This window comes from Mobula birostris, chromosome 10 (assembly GCF_030028105.1).
Source record: "Mobula birostris isolate sMobBir1 chromosome 10, sMobBir1.hap1, whole genome shotgun sequence".
In the NCBI taxonomy this organism is placed as follows: Eukaryota; Metazoa; Chordata; class Chondrichthyes; order Myliobatiformes; family Myliobatidae; genus Mobula; species Mobula birostris.
In genome coordinates, this window is record NC_092379.1 from 133,512,559 (window position 1) to 133,531,612 (window position 19,054).

Below are 19,054 nucleotides of genomic sequence, written 5' to 3' on the forward strand. Positions count from 1 at the left end.
CCTTGCCTTGCCTTGCCTTGCCTTGCCTTGCCTTGCCTTGCCTTGCCTTGCCTTGCCTTGCCTTGCCTTGCCTTGCCTTGCCTTGCCCTGCCCTTGCCCTGCTTGTCTCGAGTCTCCAGCCTCCCTCGCCTCGAGTCTCGAGCCTCCAGCCTCTCTCGCCTCGAGTCTCGAGCCTCCAGCCTCTCTCGCCCCGAGTCTCGAGTCTCCAGCCTCCAGCCTCTCTCGCCTTAAGTCTCGAGTCTCCAGCCTCTCTCGCCTCAAGTCTCCAGCCTCCAGCCTCTCTCGCCTTGAGCTTGAGTCTCCAGCCTCCAGCCTCTCTCGCCTCGAGTCTCGAGTCTCCAGCCTCTCTCGCCTCGAGTATCCAACCTCTCTCGCCTCGAGTCTCGAGTATCCAGCCTTGAGTCTCCAGCCTCCAGCCTCTCTCGCCTTGAGTCTCGAGTATCCAGCCTCCAGCCTCCAGCCTCTCTCACCTCGAGTCTCGAGTATCCAGCCTCCAGCCTCTCTCGCCTCGAGTCTCCAGCCTCCAGCATCTCTCGCCTCGAGTCTCCAGCCTCCAGCCTCTCTCGCCTCGAGTCTCCAGCCTCCAGCCTCTCTCGCCTCGAGTCTCCAGCCTCCAGCCTCTAGCCAAGCCAAGCCAAGTCTCTAGCCTCTAGCCTCTAGCCTGTAGATTTCTGCCTCGTCCTGCCTGCCTGCCAAGCCTCGTCCTTGCCTAGTTCTGGGCTCCGAGCCAGAGGCGAGACCCAGGTCCTGGGTCCTTGTCCAGTCTCTGGCTCGGAGTCCAAGCCCGGGCTCCTAGCTCTTTTGTCCAGTCCTATTCCAGGTTCCTGGTTTTCCTGCCCATGTCCTTGCTATTGCCCTGTATCCTTGTCCTGTCCCTAGTACTTCAGTGTCTGTGTCTTGCACTTGGGTCCGTTCCCAGCCACTGCCCTTATGACAAGATCAACCATAAGGCAAAGGTTTTTGTTCAATTCTTTGTTCTCTCCTTCCTCCTTATTTACAGTGAGAGTGAGCTGGTTACAATTAGAGTTAGTTACCTGCTGTCTTTGTTCTGAACAGCTTAATAAAATGGCTGTAACCACAAGATTTGAGGCTCATTCATGACATCAGAAGAGCCCTCTGGGCAATCTTATTTCAGCTTCAACAGCATCTTTTGGATGTGGTTGAAAAGTTGAACAAGTGAGATCTTGCTGCCACCATTGGGACAGAGGTATGGGAGCCTTAGGTCCTACAGCACCAGGTTCAGGAACGGTTGCTACCCTTCAACCATCAGGCTTCTGAACCAGCACGGATAACATCACTCACCTCAACACTGAACTGTTTCCACAACCTATGGACTCAATTTCAATGACTCTACAATTCATGTTCTCAGTATTATTTATTTTTATTACTATTTTTCTTGTATTTGCACAGTTTGTCTTCTTTTGCACATTGGTTATCAGTCCTTCTGTATAGTTTTTCATTGATTGCATTGCAAGAAAATGAATTTCAGAATAGTATCTTAGGACATATACTGTACATGCTTTGATAATAAGTTTACTTTGAAATTTGTTAACAGAGATGCACCCTAGGTCAGTATCGAAGTTGCAGTGTGATTCAGTGGTACAAACGGCCGCATCATGTACTGCCCTGCCTTCTTTTCCATTTGATTGCCCTTGTATCCGATTAGTGGAAGCAATAAGTTCAACAATCTCAGTGTTCTATTACACATGTTGACTTCTTATCAGCATCACGCTAAGAAGCAGTAAATTACAAATTTGACTGTTTTCAATCATGAAATAGCTAGTTGTTATAGACAATAGGTGCAGGAGTAGGCCATTCGGCCCTTCGAGCCAGCACCGCCGTTCACTGTGATCATGGCTGATTATCCACTATCAGTATCCAGATCCTGCCTTATCCCCATAACCTGTTCCAAGGAAGGTATTCAATATACCTCGCAAAACAACATCTACCATGAAAAGGTAAACTCATTCCATTAGGGCTGTGATTATACATCTCTTAGGCAATCAGCAAACTCACTCTGTTGAGATCCATTACCAACCTGATTTCCCAATCGACCTGCATGTTAAAATCTCCCATGACTATGATAACATTGCCCTTTTGACTCACCTTTTCCATTTCCTGTTTAAATCTGTGGTCCACCTCCCAATCACTGTTGGGAGGCCTGTGTATAACTGCTATCAGGGTCCTTTTACCCTTGCAGTTTGTTAACTTAACCCACAAAGATTCAACATCTTCCGATCCTATGTCACGTCTTTCTACGGATTTGATGCCATTCTTTACCAGCAGAGCCACGCCATCCCCTCTGCCCACCTTCCTACCTCTCCAATGTAACGTGTAATCTTGGACATTCAGCTCCCAACTACAACCATCCTTTAGCCACGATTCACTGATGGCCACAACATCAGAACTGGCAAACTCTAATAGTGCATCCAGATCATCCAACTTACTTCTTATACTCTGCGCATTGAGATACAACACCTTGAGTACTGTATTTGCTACCCTTTTTGATTTTGCATCCCTAATGTACTGATATTCACCCTGTTCGCTGCAACTATGTCCCATCGCCTGCCTGCCCTTCCTGACAGTCTGACTGCACACTATCTTTACTTTTTTGTCAACACTCCGGTTCCCACCACCCCGTCAAATTAGTTTAAGCCCTCCCCAGCAGCTCTAACAAACCTACCCATGAGAATATTGATTCCTCTTGGGTTCAGGTGCAACCCGTCACTTTTGAACAGGTCAGAAGAGATCCTAATGATCCAAGAATCTGAAGCTTCTCAGCCATACAGTTCTCTGCCAAATCATCCTGTTTCTACCCTCTCTGGCGCGTGACACAGGCAGCAATCCAGAAATTACTACCCTGGAGGTCCTGCTTCTCATCTTTCTACCTAGCTCTCTAAAATCTCTTTTCAGGACCTCTTTGCTTTTCCTTCCTATGTCATTGGTATCAATATGTACCAAGACATCTGGCTGCTCTCCCTCCCTCTCCAAAATGTTGTGGACGCAATCTGAGGCATCCCCGACTCTGGCACCTAAGAGGCAACATACCATCCGTGTGTCCCGTTCACGTCCACAGAATCTCCTGTCTGTTCCCCTCACTTTTGATGCCCTGTCTAAACAAGAATCTATCAACCTCTGCCTTAAATATACCCAATGACATGGCCTCTACAGCAGTCTGTGGCAGTGAATTCCATAGATTCATCACCATCTGGCTAAAAAAAAAATCCTCCCCATCTCTGTTTTACATGTATGTCCCTCTATTCTTATGCTGTTTCCTCTGGTCCTTGACTTCCCCCACTATAGGAAACATCCTCTCCACATTCACTCTGTCAAGGCCATTCAATATTTGATAGGTTTCAATAAGATCCTCCCTCACTTTTCTAAACTCCAACGAGTACAGAGCCATCAAAAACTCCTCATATGTTAAACCTTTCCTTCTTGGGATAATTGCAGTGAACCTTCTCTGGACCCTCTCCAATGCCAGCACATATTTTCTTAGATAAGGGGCCGAAACTGTTCATAACACTCCAAGTGCAGACTGACCAATGCCTTATACAGCCTCAGCATTCCATCCTTGTTTTTATATTCTAGTCTGAGATTACCCTGGATATCTCAATGTTTGTTGATCAGGTCACATCAAAACTACAATCATTCACTCTTACTGTTTCATTTCCATCCACACTTCCTTCATTATGGGTCACTCTGTTGTTGGAAAGGTGTCATTAAGTTGGAATGTATTCAAAGAAGGTGCATGATAACGTTGCCACAACTCAAGGGCTTGTGCTACATGGAGAGGATGGTCAGATTAGAACTTTATTCTTTAGAGTAGGGGTTCCCAACCTGGGCTCCATGGACCCTTTGCTTAATGGTATTGGGCCATGGCATAAAAAAAAGTTGTGAATCCCTGCGTTAGAGCCTAGGAGAGTGAAGGGAGACTTTACAGAGGTGTAAAAAGTCATGAGGGGCTCAGCTAGGGTGAGCACACAAAGTCTTTTTCTGAGGGAACCAAAACTTGAAGACATTGGTTTAGGTGAGATGACAAAGATTTAAAAGGGGATCACAATCAAAAACACCTCCTAATTTTGTCTTATCTGCAACTTACTGATCAAACCTGGTGTATTCGTTCGGCCAGATTTGGGAACAGCTTCTTTCCAACTGTGATAAAACTGCTGAACGGATCCTGACCCAGATCTGGGCCGTACCCTCCAAATATCCGGACCTGCCTCTCGGTTTTTTTGCACTACCTTACTTCCCATTTTTCTATTTTCTATTTATGATTTATAATTGAAATTTTTAATATTTACTAACTTTTACTATTTTTAATATTTAATATTTGTAATCCAGGGAACGGAAAGCGCAGAATCAAATATCGCTGTGATGGTTGTACGTTCTAGTATCAATTATTTGGCAACAATAAAGTATAAGGTATAAAGTATTCACATCCATATCATTTACATAAGTAACGAATTACAAGGGTCCTAACACTGATCCTCACAGCACACCTCTAGCCATCGGCTGCCATTCTGAGAACCTACAAACACCACCCTGTGCTTCGTACTCCAGAACCACTTGAGTTGCTCTCCATGGATTCCAGGGGAACTAATCTTCCAGACCAGCCTACCATACGAGTTCAAAACAACATCCAGTGTTCCAACCTCATCTACCCTTTATATTACCTCTTCAAAAAGCTAAAAGGTTTGTCAAACATGATTCTTTATGCACAAATCTATGCTGAATTCTAATCAGACCTTATCTACCCAGATGCTGGAAAATCCTATCTCTCAGAGTTCTCGCTACTAACTTTCCCACCATTGATGTCTGAGTAAAGGGCCTGTAACTTTTCTTGCTACCCTTCTTAAACAATGCAATGACATTAACCATCTTCTAGTCTTTGGGAATTTCACCAGTGGTTAACTATGAAGCAAATACCTCTGCAAGGACAATCACAATTTCTTCTCCAGCTTCCCACAATATCTGAGGATCCACTCGGTCAGGTGCTGAGATTTTATCCACCTTAACGTGCCATAAAGCTGCAAATACCACCTCCAAAACATCTCCACCTGTTTGCCTTATCTCTTGAGCATCCATGATTTCTCCACTGTAAACACCGAGGAGAAATATTTGTTAAAATTCTACCCAACTCCCTTGGCTCGGGATATTGGCAGCCCTGCAGATCTCTAAAGGGACTTACTCTCTCCCAAGCCATCCTTTTGCTCTTAAAATAGGTATACAACCTCCTGGGATTTTACTTAACCTGAACTTACTCTCCTAGTTTGAAGTTTGTATGGTGAAAATTACGACTGAGAAGGTGCTCAGGAAGCTGAATGGTCTAAGGGTGGATAAATCTCCTGGACCTGATGGAATGCACCTTCGGGTTCTGAAGGAAGTAGCTGGAGAGATTGCGGAGGCATTAACGATGATCTTCCAAGAATCGATAGATTCTGGCATTGTACCAGATGACTGGAAAATTGCAAATGTTACTCTGCTATTTAAGAAGGGTGGGGGGCAGCAGAAAGGAAACTATAGACCTGTTAGCCTGACATCAGTGGTTGGGAAGTTGTTGGAATCGATTGTTAGGGATGAGATTACGGAGTACCTGGAGGCACATGACAAGATAGGCCAAAGCCAGCATGGTTTCCTGAAAGGAAAATCCTGCCTGACAAACCTACTGCAATTCTTTGAGGAAATTACAAGCAGGGCAGACAAAAGAGATGCAATAGACGTGATGTACTTGGATTTTCAGAAGGCCTTTGATAAGGTGCCGCACATGAGGCTGCTTAGCAAGATAAGAGCCCATGGAATTAAAGGGAAGTTGCTAGCGTGGGTGGAGCATTGACTGGTCAGCAGAAGACAGAGAGTGGGAATAAAGGGGTCCTATTCTGGCTGGCTGCCGGTTACCCGTGGAGTTCAATAGGGGTCAATGTTGAACCACTGCTTTTTAGTCATAGTCATAGTTGTCATAGTCATACTTTATTGATCCCGGGGGAAATTGGTTTTCGTTACAGTTGCACCATAAATAATAAATAATAATAAAACCATAAATAGTTAAATAGTAATATGTAAATTATGTCATGAAGCATATCAATGGTTTGGACTACGGTATTAATGGATTTGTGGCTAAATTTGCCAATGATACAAAGATAGGTGGAGGAGCGGGTATAGTTGAGCAAACAGAGAGCCTGCAGAGAGACTATGAGACAGGTATAAGGAGGAATTTACGGTGGGGGGTTATATGGGAGGCAGGATTTAAGGGTCGGCACCACATTGTGGGCCAAAGGGCCTTACTATTCTGTGCTGTACTATTCTATATTCTATGTAGATAGTTTAGGGGAATGGGCAAAGAAGTAGCAAATGAAATACAATGTTGGAAAGTGTATGGTCATGCACTTTGGTGGAAGAAATAAATGGGCAGACTATTATTTAGATAGGGAGAGAATTCAAAATTCAGAGATGCAAAGGGACTTGGGAATCCTTGTGCAAGATACCCTAAAAGTTAACCTCCAGGTTGTGTTGGTTGTGAAGAAGGTGAATGCAATGTTGGCAATCGTTTCTAGAGGTATAGACTATAACAGCAGGGATGTGATGTTGAGGCTCTATAAGGCACTCGTGAGACCACACTTGGAGTATTGTGTGCAGTTTTGGGCTCCTTATTTTAGGAAGGATATACTGACATTGGAGAGGGTTCAGAGAAGATTCACAGAGAAGATTCACAAGAATGATTCCAGGAATGAAAGGGTTACCGTATGAGGGTCTGGCAGCTCTTGGGCTGTATTCCCTGGAGTTCAGGAGAATGAGGGGGGACCTCATAGAAAATTCCAAATTTTAAAAGGCCTGAACAGATTAGATATGGCAAAATTATTTCCCATGGTAGGGGATTCTAGGACAAGAGGGCGCGACTTCAGGATTGAAGGGTGTCCATTTAGAACTGAGATGCGGAGAAATTACTTTAGTCTGAGGGTGGTAAATCCGTTGCCACGAGTGGCTGTGGAGGCCAAGTCATTGGGTGTATTTAAGGCAGAGGTAGATAGGTTCTTGAATAGCCAGGGCATCAAAAGGTAGGGGTAAAGGCAGGGGAGTGGGGGTGACTGGAAGAACTGGATCAGCCCACGATTGAATGGTGGAACAAACTCGAATGGTCTACTTCTGTTCCTGTATCTTATGGTCTTATTTTCCCTCCTGATTTCCCTTTTAAGTGTATTCTTAAACTTCAGATAAGCCTTAAGGGATTCACTCGTCCCTGACTCTCTAAAGGTTGTGTATGCCCCTTTTCTTCCTGACCAGATCCTCAATCTCCTTGTTCCTTGAACTTGCCAGGTTCATTTTCTCCCTAACAGAAACATGCTACCTACAGCTTTCCTTTCAAACAGGCTCACCCAATCAGACTCCGCTGGATCCAGTCTAATCCACTTAAAGTTGTTTTGTTTCTTGTTGTTCTACTGATCATTGTGGGCATGCTATGCTGGCACTGGGATGCGTGGCGACACCTGTGGTCGGCCCAAGTACATCCTGAACTTGTGTTGGGCATTAATGCAAAAGACACATTTTGCTTATGTTGTTTATTTATTGAGATACAGCATGGAATAGGGCTGTTCAGCCCTTTGAGCCACACTGCCCAGCAATCCCCTGATGTAATCCCATCTGAGGAGAAGACAGGCGGTGCGACGCAGCTCGCAGCGGCCACTCCGGTGAACGATATCTGTTATTCGTCAAGTAGGGTGCCATGCACAATCCTGATTTGATTGAGACAGACGTGAGAGAACGGAGGACCATCTGGTGAAACTTCTGAAATGCCTGTTTCACCGCCGCTGCTACTGTGTGATCCAGAATCCCCGGAGGGGCAGGCCTCGAGTCCTCGGCTTTGCTTGTTGCTCAGCAGCTGGGGCGGGGTCGAAGCGCTCGGCAGAGATGGTGCTAGGTGCTCGGTGTCAGAGGGCTGGTCGGATGCTCGATGTTTTCGGACGGACTCAGAGACAGCTGCAGTCGGGTGCTTCCAATGCATTGGAAAGTTTGCGGCGCTTCCGTCTGCGTGAGATGATGGGGCTATTGGGACTTGAGACTTTTTTTTACCGTGCCCATGGTTCGTCCTGTGTTTCTTGTGATATCACTCTGGAGGAACATTGTATCATTTTTTAATGCATGCATTTCTAAATGACAATAAACGAGAACTTAGTGTCCTCATACTCCAATCTAATCCTAATCACGGGGTAATTTACAATGACCAAGTAACCTACTAACCAGTATGTCTCTGGATTGCGAGAGGCAAGTGAAGCACCCGGAGGAAACCCACGAGGTCACGAGGAGAACACACAAACTTCTTACAGGCAGCAGCGGGAATTGAACCTGGGTCACCTGCACTGTAAAGTGTGCTAACCACTGCACTACTGTGCCAGCCCACGTTTCAATGTACATGTGATAAAGAAATTAACTTGAATCTGAATCTGAAGTTAGCCCTGTTCCAGTCTATTTGTTGATTGAGCATGGATTAGGCCTTCTGCATTTTGAGCCATCCGGCCCCAGAAAAACTCACAACACCGATTAACCCGAATCTAATCATGGGACAATTTACAATTCCAATTAACCTACCCGGTACATCTTTGGACTGTGGGAGGTGCCTGGAGCACCCAGGGTCAACCCATGCATTCTATGGAGAGTATACTCCTTACAGAATGGTGCCAGAATTGAAATCTGAATTTCGGAACCGCTTCAGCTATAATGGTGTCACGCTAACCACTACTTTACCATGATGCCCCAGAACGTTAGCCAGTGAACGTGTCCTACCCTTTTCATTCACTATCTTAAAGCTAACAGAATTATGGTCACTGGAGTCAAAGTGCTCCCAGACTGTCACCTCCACTACTTGCCCTGTCTCGTTCCATAAGAGGAGGTCCAGTATTGCACTCTTCTCAGGTGGGCCCTCTATATATTGAGTCGGGAAACCTTCTTAGACACATTTCACAAATTCCAGACCCTTAACATTCTGGGTGGCCAAGACAACACTGGGGAAATTAAATACAACCACATTATGCATATAACTATGAGCAATATCGCTACTGCCCTGATCCTCAAGTTAATATTGAGGGGGTTTATAATACAGTCTGACTAGAGCAGGGGTTCCCAATGTTTTTGATGCCATGGACCAATACCTTTAACTGAGGGGTCCGTGGTCCCAGGTAGGGACCACCTGCATTAGAATGATCCTTCCTTTCTTGTTTCAAAGTTCTACACACATATAGCCTCACAGGACAATCCCATAAAAATATTGTTTCAAAGTACAGCAGTAATGTCTTCCTTTATCAAAAAAGGGACCTCCCTTCCGTCACGCCTGAAGCCTGGAACATTGAGTTTCTAGTCCCATCTTTCTCTCAGCCATGTTTCTGTCATAGTTATGACATTCCAGTCCCCAGACCAATCATGCTCTGAGTTTGTCCACCTTAAGGCTTGTTCATTAAAATAAATACAGTCTAACTGAGTATCCCTTTCCCTGCCTTCAGTGTGTCTATGGCTATCTGATTACTAAACTTCCCCACTTCCCCTTGCTGGCTACTGCTTTATCCCATGATATACTCCTGCTCAGAGTCCCACACTACAGAACCACAACACATTTCACAGCCCCCCCCCCCCCACCGTAACACCATAAGACATAGGAACAGAATTAGGCCATTTGGCCCATTGAGTCTGCTGTGCCAACACAGCGGACCCATTATTCCTCTCAACCCCAATCTCCTGTAATCATTGATACCCTGATGAATGGGAGTGATGATGGCACTAAACGGCGACTCCTTTGCTTGTATCTTTGGAACAGCTCTATTTCCATCTTTAATATCTTTATTTTCCCTTTCAGGGTTCTTTTGAAGACTCTGACCTGGAGTTACACACTGACTACAGTTCTTTGCAGAAATGAGACCCACTCTTGGGGTTTCATAACCGACTGTTGCTGTTCAGCACACCAAGGGCTCGGCCTAAGAGTCCGGCTTGGCTTTGGAGGCCTAGGATCTTGGCGCTCTCTGAGATGGACGGATTAAAGGTCGGTGTCATGGAAGGAGACCCGTGTGTCATCGAGGAAGTCGGAATATCTATGGCTGTATGCCCAGGTCTTTGGGCACAGAGCTCCAAAAAAAAAGCGACGTAATGGACTTTTAACATTGTAAACCAGCAAGTTGTTTGTTATGTCTCCCTGCTCGCTGTGAAAAGGGAGACGTCTCTTTCTCCCTTATTAGGGAGAGAAAGAGAGCCTGTGGTATGTTGAACACCGGGTGACACGCAGTCTTTGGGGTAACTGCAAGTCTGTGTCTTTGCTGTTGCTTTGCTCACGCTTAAGTGCTCAGTGGTGGGTGCCAATGCTTTTTTTTTGCTGGTGGGGGGGAGGGGATTGTTGATTGCTGCCGCTTACACGCGGGAGGGGAGCTGGGGGGGACTTTGGGGTTCTAACATTTAACTGTCGTTCATTCTTTGGGGGCACTTCTGGGTTTTTGTGGATGGTTGCAAAGGAAAATGCTTTTCAGGATGGATATTATATACATTTCTCTGACATTAAATATACCTTTGAATTGGGAACCTATCAACCTCTGCTTTAAGTATACCCAATTACCTGACCTTCTCAGCTGACTGTGGCAATGAATTCCATAGATTCACTATCCTATGGCTAAGGAAATTCCACTTCATCTCTGTCCCAAGTATATATCTCTCTCTTCTGAGTCTATACCCTCTGGTCCTACAGTCTGTCACTATAGGAAACATTAGGTCTACACCCACTCTATCTAGGCCTTTCAATATCCAATAGGCTTCAACGAGATTCCGTCCCCACCCATTCTTCTAAACTCCAGCGAGGACAACATTCCATCTTAAACACTCCCCAACTGCACCAGCAAATTTACCTGCAAGGACATTGGTCCCTCTCTGGTTCAGTGCAGCTTATTCCTCTTGTACACATTACCCTGCCCCAGAAAAGATCCAATGATCCAATAATGTGAATCCCTGCACTCTGAATCAACTCCTCAGCCGTGCATTCGACTGGCTTACCTTTCTGTTCCTGGACTCATGAGCATTAGACATCCAGAGCAATGCAGAGATCACTACCCGAGAGGTCCTACTTCCTAACTTCTTACCTAACTCTTTATACTCATTCCACTAAACCTCATCCCTTGTTCTACCTATGTTGTTTGTACCAAAAATCTCTGTTTGCCCCTTTCCTCGAGAATGTTCTGTAACAGCTTAGAGACTGGACCAGTTTGACAAACTTCAATAACGCACAGTGGAAAATATCCTAACTGGTTGCATCATGGCCTGGTATGGAACTACCAATGCCCAAGGGCACTGATGTCCTTAAATTTTCCCAATGGTCATCCAACTCATTGAAGCCTGCCCTTTGGTAATGATCACTTCAGTAGAAGTCTCATTGATGATTTTCTCATCATGCTGTACTGAGTTCATGCAAATTCCAGCTTCAGTTCCTTGGCCCAGTCTGCCTTCAATGCAGCCAGATAAATTGAGATGTTCTGCCAAACTTTCATCGTCTATAATATTCTTTTGTTACCAACAAAACTAAAACTACTTGGTTGCCCTGGAATGAGCAATGCCAGTAGTCCCTTCATTGAGTATATTTAAAGCGCAGGTTGATAGGTTCTTCATTAGTCAATCAAAGGAGTCATAGACTCCTATGACTAGGAGAAGGCAGGAGAATGGGGCTGAGAGGGTTAATAAATCAGCCATGACAGAATGGCAGAGTGGACTCGATGGGCCAAATGGCCTAATTCTGCTCCTATGTCTTTCACTCCAGGGGACAAAGAACTATATTAAGGGGAGGAGAATTAATTGATAAATTGGTTGATTATTGTGACATCTGTACAGTGAAAAGCTTGTCATGCATACCATCCATACAGATCAATTCATTACAAAAGTGCACATTAAAACAATAACAGAGCGCGGAGAGTAACACACAAATAAAATCTGGAGGAACTCAGCAGGTCAGGCAGCATTTATGGAAAACAACAGATAACCACCGTTCCCGACCAGACCCTAGGTCCTTTCCAGTCCTGATGAATGGTCTCAGCCCAGAACGACTGCGCAGTCCTCTCCATAGATGCTGCCCGACATGCTGAGCTCCTCCAGCACTTTGTGTGTGCTACTCTGGATTTCCAGCATCTGCGGAGAGTCTTGCGCAGAATAAAGCGTTACAGCTACAGGGAAAGTGCAGTGCAGGCAGACAGGAAGGTGTAAGGTCACAGCGTGGTGGATCGTGAGGTCACGGGGTCAGGATTCACATCTAGTAATTTTCAAGACGAACTTCGAACTCGCAGCATCAAACAATACAAAGCACAGTAGGTTCCAGATGCGTACGACTGTCAGCTGCTCCAAAGACTGGATCCAATTATTCAGCTTTGTTAGCGGTGCTCCAACAATCCACGCCAGGGGCACCAGACCCAAAAACAGTATCTCTCCAAGCCCCCCACCCACTGACACGTCCCTCCATAACTCAAACAACACTATCATTTCCTGTCAGAATCACCGTTAAGTGCGGGCACTACCGTCTATTTTCACTTTATATACATACAATCTATGTATATAATCTATCTTATGTATTTACATTCATTGTGCTTTTTGATTGTGTTATCTTACAGCGAATTTTTGTGCTGCATCAGATCCGGAGTAACAATTATTTCGTTCTCCTTTACACTTGTGTACTGGAAATGACATTAAATAATCTTGAATCTCTCCTCCGAGTGAACGTAAAGGTGATTTTACCTTCATGAGAAAAGTACTCCGTTGTATTGTCCGTCCCCGCTTCGCTGAAGATTACCACCGCATCCGCATTTTTTCTGGCCGCCCTATTAATCTTCTCCGTCAAAGTACAGTTGCCCTCCTCGATCAGTGCTATCCAGGGCGACTCCGTGCCTTCGAACTCAACGTCTGGTTCGCAAGCCAAAGCATCCTTGAATCTCGGAACCCGAATCACGCCGTTGGCCCCCTTCACGGGCGAGTCGTTGCCATAAACGCCCAACAGGTTCGTACTGACCGTGGTGCTGGTGTCCGGACTCCGGTGGGTGACGTTGATGATAGCCATGTACAAAAGGTGTCCCTTGATCGTGGTCTGGGACAGGACGACAATGAGTAGTAACAACCATGTTCTCCCAAGGTCTCGCGAGCCCCTCGACATCCTCACTTGCCGCTCTGGCCGGCGCTGGGCATTAACTCTGTTGTAAAATAACCTAAAAAGTTGTTTTGGTCAGCCGCTAGGAACTGGAAGTGAGACGCCGCGGGCAAGCGGAGGTGTAGTGCAACATGCATGCAAGTCTTTGTCAACCCGTGGTGTGGGTTTGCACGCAGGCTCCGCGCACTGCTAGGGAACACATGCCCAGCGTAGTCTACCGCCTCCTTATCTTTCGGACTTCGAGCTCTGCGCAGGGAATTACCTAGTCAGGTTGCAACGCCGCCACACTCATCCGGTTCAGGTCAAGTTTATCATATGTGAACAAGTACGCTGAGACGCAGTTACAATGAAAAAGTTGCTCGCAGCACGTTAAGTACACACAAGTTATTATATCCACCCACCCACCCACCGGGCTTCACCTATCACCTGCTAGCTTGTACTCCTTCCTCTCCCCCTCCGCCCTCTTATTCAGTTCCTTCCCCCTTCCTTTCAAGTCCGAATGAAGGGTCTCGGCCCGAAACGTCGACTTTGTTGATTTCCATGGATGCTGCGTGACCTGCTGAGTTCCTCCAGCATTTTGTGTGTGTGTTACTCTGGATGTCCAGCATCTGCAGAATCTCGTGTGTTTATAAATTATTCCCTTCCTTTGCCCGGAGCCTCAGTGATGTGTGAGGCGAGGAAGGGCAGAGAGTTGTGACGGGAATGGTGGGGAGAGGACACCTAGGGCTCCGGGAGCCCAGGACGGCTTAATGATTACACGCACCGTTGAATCGGTAGCGTGCTGGAACCCGATAGCTTGGAGCGTGATGGAAGCCTTCAGAAATCAGCACATCTACTGTTGCATGTGGGTCGCGCCGTGGCAGTCAATCAGCCCGGCACTGCGGCTTCCGCTACTTCTGCGGACGCACTAAATAGAAACAAACTAAAAGTGCCGGGAAGTCGCGACAGCACTCACGGGAAGAGGAATGGAGTCAGCGTTGAAGGCGGAAGACTCCTCCTCAGAAAGAATTCACGCTTTGAACAACGCCTACAAAATGCCGGAGTCAAGTAGCAGCGATGGAGGGGAGGGAGCGGCGCTTGGCGCCGAGACCATTCATCACGACTGAGAGGAAGGGGAGAGAGGCCAGAGTGAGATGTAGGACGGGACGGGAGGCAACGGGAAGGAGGATAAGCTGGTGGATGCTAGGTGAAGGAAAAGGTGAGTGGGGAGGGGGTGGATTAAACAGCTGGGAGGTGATGGGTGGGAGAGGTAAGTGGCTTGTGAAGAAGGAATCTTATAGGAGAGGAGAGTGGATTATGGGAGAAAGGGAAGGAGGAGGGGATCCAGAGAGAGGTGAAGAGAAGAGGTAATAGGGGAGTCAGAATGGAGAGTGGAAAAACACAGAAGGAGGAATGGGAAATTACTGGAAGTTAGAGAAGCTGATGTTTGTGCCATCATGATCTGAGGCTGCTCAGATTTTTTTTCTTTAATAGAATAGCAATTGTCAATAGAAAATATAGAGAATTTTTTTTAAAAAAAGGTACAGTGCACTATTCCCTCTGAGCAACATGGGTGCATGGTGATGCAGTAACTGAAATGCTTCCGCACATATGCTCTTTGTTGCAGTGCAACTAGAATTAGACATGGCCAGAAAAAGTTTATGAAATGTGAAATATTTTCTTTGCTGTACTGTATTTCATTGTATCCTTCAATTAAATTATTTTTGGTGATTTTTCAATTTTTATTCTAAATATTCATAGTATGCATATTACAAAAAAAAAATTAAGGTGTTGTTCAATTTTCAGGCCATGTAAAAATTTCCTGCTCAGTGCAATGTTTGGTCTGCACAGCTTTACAAAAAAATTAGAGGGAGGGAACATTGGTGCAGAAACACCTAACTAAACTAAGCACTTCTGTCAACACGATGTTCATATCCCTCCATTCTCTGCACAGGCATGCACCTAGCTAAGATCTTCTTAAACACCTGTACCATATCTGCCTCCGCCACTATCCCTGGCACCCGCCACACACTGTAAAAAAGCTGCCCCACACATATCTTTTGAACTTCCTCCTCTCACCTTAGATGTATGCCCACTTGTATTAGACATGTGGATCCTTGGAAAAAGATACCGGCTATCTATATCTATGTATCTCATAATTTATCAGGACTCTCCTCAGGCCCTGCTGCTCCAGTGAAGACAACCTAAAGTCTGTCCAACATCTTGATGAGGCCTAAGCAGAGTTTTATAAATGTTAATGCACACAAAATGCTGGAAATAGCTTTCCCCCCCCCCTTCCCTCTTCTTCATTTCCCCATTCTGGCTCCTCTGTCACCTCTTCTCCTCACCTGCCTATCGCCTCCCTCTGGTGTCCCTCCTCCTTCCATTTCTCCCATGGTCCACTCTCCTCTCCTATCAGATCTCTTCTTCTCCAGTCTTATACATTTTCCCCTTATCATCTCCCAGCTTCTTATTTCATCCCCCTTCCCCACCCACCCAGCTTCACCTATCATCATCTTGCTTGTACACCTTCCCCTTCCCACTCATTCTGGCATCTTCCCGCTTCCTTTCCAGTCCTGAAGAAGGGTCCTGCCCCAAATGTTGACTCTTTATTCATTTCCACAGATACTACCTGACCTGCTGAGTTCTCCGGATTACGTGTGTTGCTCTGGATTTCCAGCATCTGCAGAATCCCTTTTGTTTATAAATAATAATGTTACTTATGCTGAGCACCTGCACTCATAACCTTCTGGACGTCCTGGTTGCCAGCCCTACCCCATTCCCAAACCCACCTGTCTGTCCTCAGCCTCTTCTGCTGCTGTGGTGAATTTAAACATCGGCTAGAGGAACAGCTGCTCATATTCAGCCTACAACATGACTGTATGATTCAATTTAAGATAACCTGCTTCCCTTCTATCTCTTTTCTTTCCTTTTTTACCCAGTTCGTATTATACCCACCCATGCCCTTCCAATCTCCATCATGGTTTTCTCTCTCTTCCGCACACTCATCTGCCCATTGCCCACAAGTTCCTACCCCTACATTCTGTCCCTCTACTGTTCCCATCTGCCGTCCCCACCTCCCTTATTTGATTCCTTTGTTGCCCCCAGTTATCATCTCCCAGCCTCATTCGCAATTTCCACACACCTCTGCTCCATCTGCCCATTACCCCTCCTCTCCTGGACCTACCTGTCATTTGCCAGTTCTTGCCACTAACTTTCAGACCAGGTATTTTGCAATCTGGTCCTTTTCCTATTCTTCTAACTGGGATGGAGTTCCTCTTAACCTTGTCTACCACCCCACGAGCCTCAACATCCAACACATCATTCCCACAACTTCTGCCATTTTCAATGAGGTCCTACCACCAAACACTTCATTACTTCCACAGGGATCACTCCCTCCAAGTTTTCCCTGCCTATTTGTCCCTTATCACTAATCTCTCTACTGGCACATATCCCTACATATGATAGAAATGTGACAGCTCCCCATTCACCTTCTCCCTTACCTCCACTGAGGGCCCCAAACAGTCCTTCCAGCTGAGGCAACACTTCACCTGTGAATCTGTTGGGGTCATCTATTGTATCAGGCGCTCCCAATATAGCCTCCCCTATAACTGGTGACGCCTGACGGAAATTGGGGGAGCGCTTTGTCAAGCACCTGCACTTCGTCCAGTATCTGCGCTTCATCCGCCAAAGGTGGAATTTCCTGGTGGCCAGCCATTTTAATTCCTATCCCCATTCCTGTTCTGACATGTTGGTCAATGGCCTCCTGTTTTTCCATGATGAGGCCACTCTCAAGATGGAGGAACAACACCTCATTTCTCCTTCTGCTATTTTTTTTCCTCCTTCCTTCTTCTTCAATTTTCTACTCTGGACTCTTCTCCGCACCTGCCTATCACCTCCCCCCGGTGCTCCTCCTTCTTCCCTGTCTCCCATGGTCCACTCTTCTGTCCTATCAGATTCCTTCTTCTGTCACCGGATGCGAATGTGGCCCAAGTGCGGAGTGAGACACACTGAAGCAGGTCGATAGTTCACAGACTTTATTGACTCGACAGTTCAATTTCTCAGGCACGGCAGAATGCAAACAGGCAGCGAAGCGTTGCTGTGTCCAAGTCCCGACAAATACAATGACAGAATGAATGGAGTTAAAAGCTATCACAATGAAACTAATTAGCTGACACATGCAAATTCACAAGCGCAATTGCTGTATTTACTGCACTGCCAAATCCGTGGTTGTGACATCTTCTCCAGCCCTTTAACTTTCCCACCCATCTGGCTTCCCCTATTACCTTCTAGTTAGTCTTCTTTCCCTTTCTCCATATCTTCCCCCTTCCTTTCCCGCCCTGGAGAAGGGCCTTGGCCTGAAACGTTGACTGCTTATTCCTCTTCATAGATGCTCTCTGACCTGCTGAGTTCCACGTACGTTTTGTGTGTGTTGCTCTGGATTTCCAAAATCTGCAGAATCTCTTGTGTTTCCTCTTTATACTGCCTATCTGCACTCCACGTTTCAGTGTAGTTCAGGAGTTCCCAACCTTTTTTATGCCATGGATCCTTACCATTATCTGAGGGGTGTGTGGACTCGAGGTTGGGAACCCCTAGTCTGGATGAAAGGTCTTGACCTAAAAACTTGACTGCCCATTTCCCACGACAGATGCTGCTTGTCCTGCCGAGTTCTGAACCAGATTTATTTATAGTGTGGTATTTGTTGTTTGAGTAGCAGTTCAATGCGAAGACATAAAAATCTATAAATACCAAAAATAAATAATGCAAAAAAAAGGAATGATGAGATCGTGTTTATGGTTCATTTATAAAGCTGACAGCAAAAGGGAAGAAGCTGTTTTTAAATTATTGAGTGTGTGTCTTCAGGCTCCTATACCTCCTCCCTGATGGTAGTAATGAGAAAAGGGCACGTCCCATGTGGGGAAGGTCCTTAGTGATGGATGCTGCTTTTTTGAGGCACTGCCTCTCGAAGATGTCCTCAGTGGTGGGGAGGCTTTTGCCCATGATGGAGCTGGCTGAGTATACAACCCACTGTAGCCTCTGAGATCTTGTGCATTGAGGTTTCTATACCAGGCTATCATTCAACCGGTCAGAATGCTCTCCACTGTACATCAGTAGAAATACATATGTTTGTAATAAAAGTCTTTGGTGATATACCAAATCTCCTCAAACACCTAACAGAGTACGGATACTAGCAATCCTTGTGATTAAATCAGTCTGTTGGGCTCAGGGTAGATCTTCTGAGTGTCACAGCCTGGCAGCTCACCCGTTCCACCACTGATTCTTCCATAAGGACTGGAGCAGGTTCTCCTTTCTTCATCTTCCTGAAGTCTGCCATCAGTTCCTTGGTCTTGCTGATCTTGAGTGTGAATTTGTTGTTGCTACTCAACCGGTACTTCTATCTTACTCTTGTAAGCTTCCTCATCACCATCTGATGTTCTACCAACAACAGTTCCTACAGCACTTAGGAACGACACTGCCTCTTTGAGGAAAGAGGCAATGACGAAGATAATGAAGACCATTACTCAGAGCTTGTTTCTCAGATTTTCCACTCACATTGTCTCATTAAAGCAGGAAATAAGATTTTGCATAATATTTTTCAAATTGTTAAGTTTTAAAAGCGCACCCCACAAGCTGGGCTATGGGATAAAAAGAGAAAATGCTGGGGGTATTCATCAGATCAAGCAGCATCCATGGAGAAAGAAGGAAAAAAGTTAGCATTGCAGGTCAATGACCCTTCATCAGAATTGTTACTTGTGTTCACAATGAACAAAGCACCAGTGATGCCTTGGCATTACTCTGATACAGATTGTAGCCACTGGATACTTCAAGATATACGTCTTCCCTTTACCTTTCTTGCTTATCCATATGAGTTTAAGTCTGTGCTGGAGTCCTAAGAGGATGTCCTGTCTTGGGGTTAGAGGACTGTGT

At 45.8% G+C, this 19,054-nt stretch overlaps 1 protein-coding gene across 1 annotated transcript in view; it reads right to left on the reverse strand.

Moving 5' to 3' along the window:
• The window catches only part of rnf128b (ring finger protein 128b), a 180,877-nt gene extending 167,455 nt beyond the window's left edge, over window positions 1-13,422 (reverse strand). The window contains exon 1 of the mRNA XM_072271028.1: window positions 12,742-13,422. Coding sequence (XP_072127129.1) covers window positions 12,742-13,153 — 412 coding nt within the window. The 5' untranslated portion in view covers window positions 13,154-13,422. The remainder of the gene's footprint in view (window positions 1-12,741) is intronic.
• Between the last annotated feature and the right edge of the window lie 5,632 nt (window positions 13,423-19,054).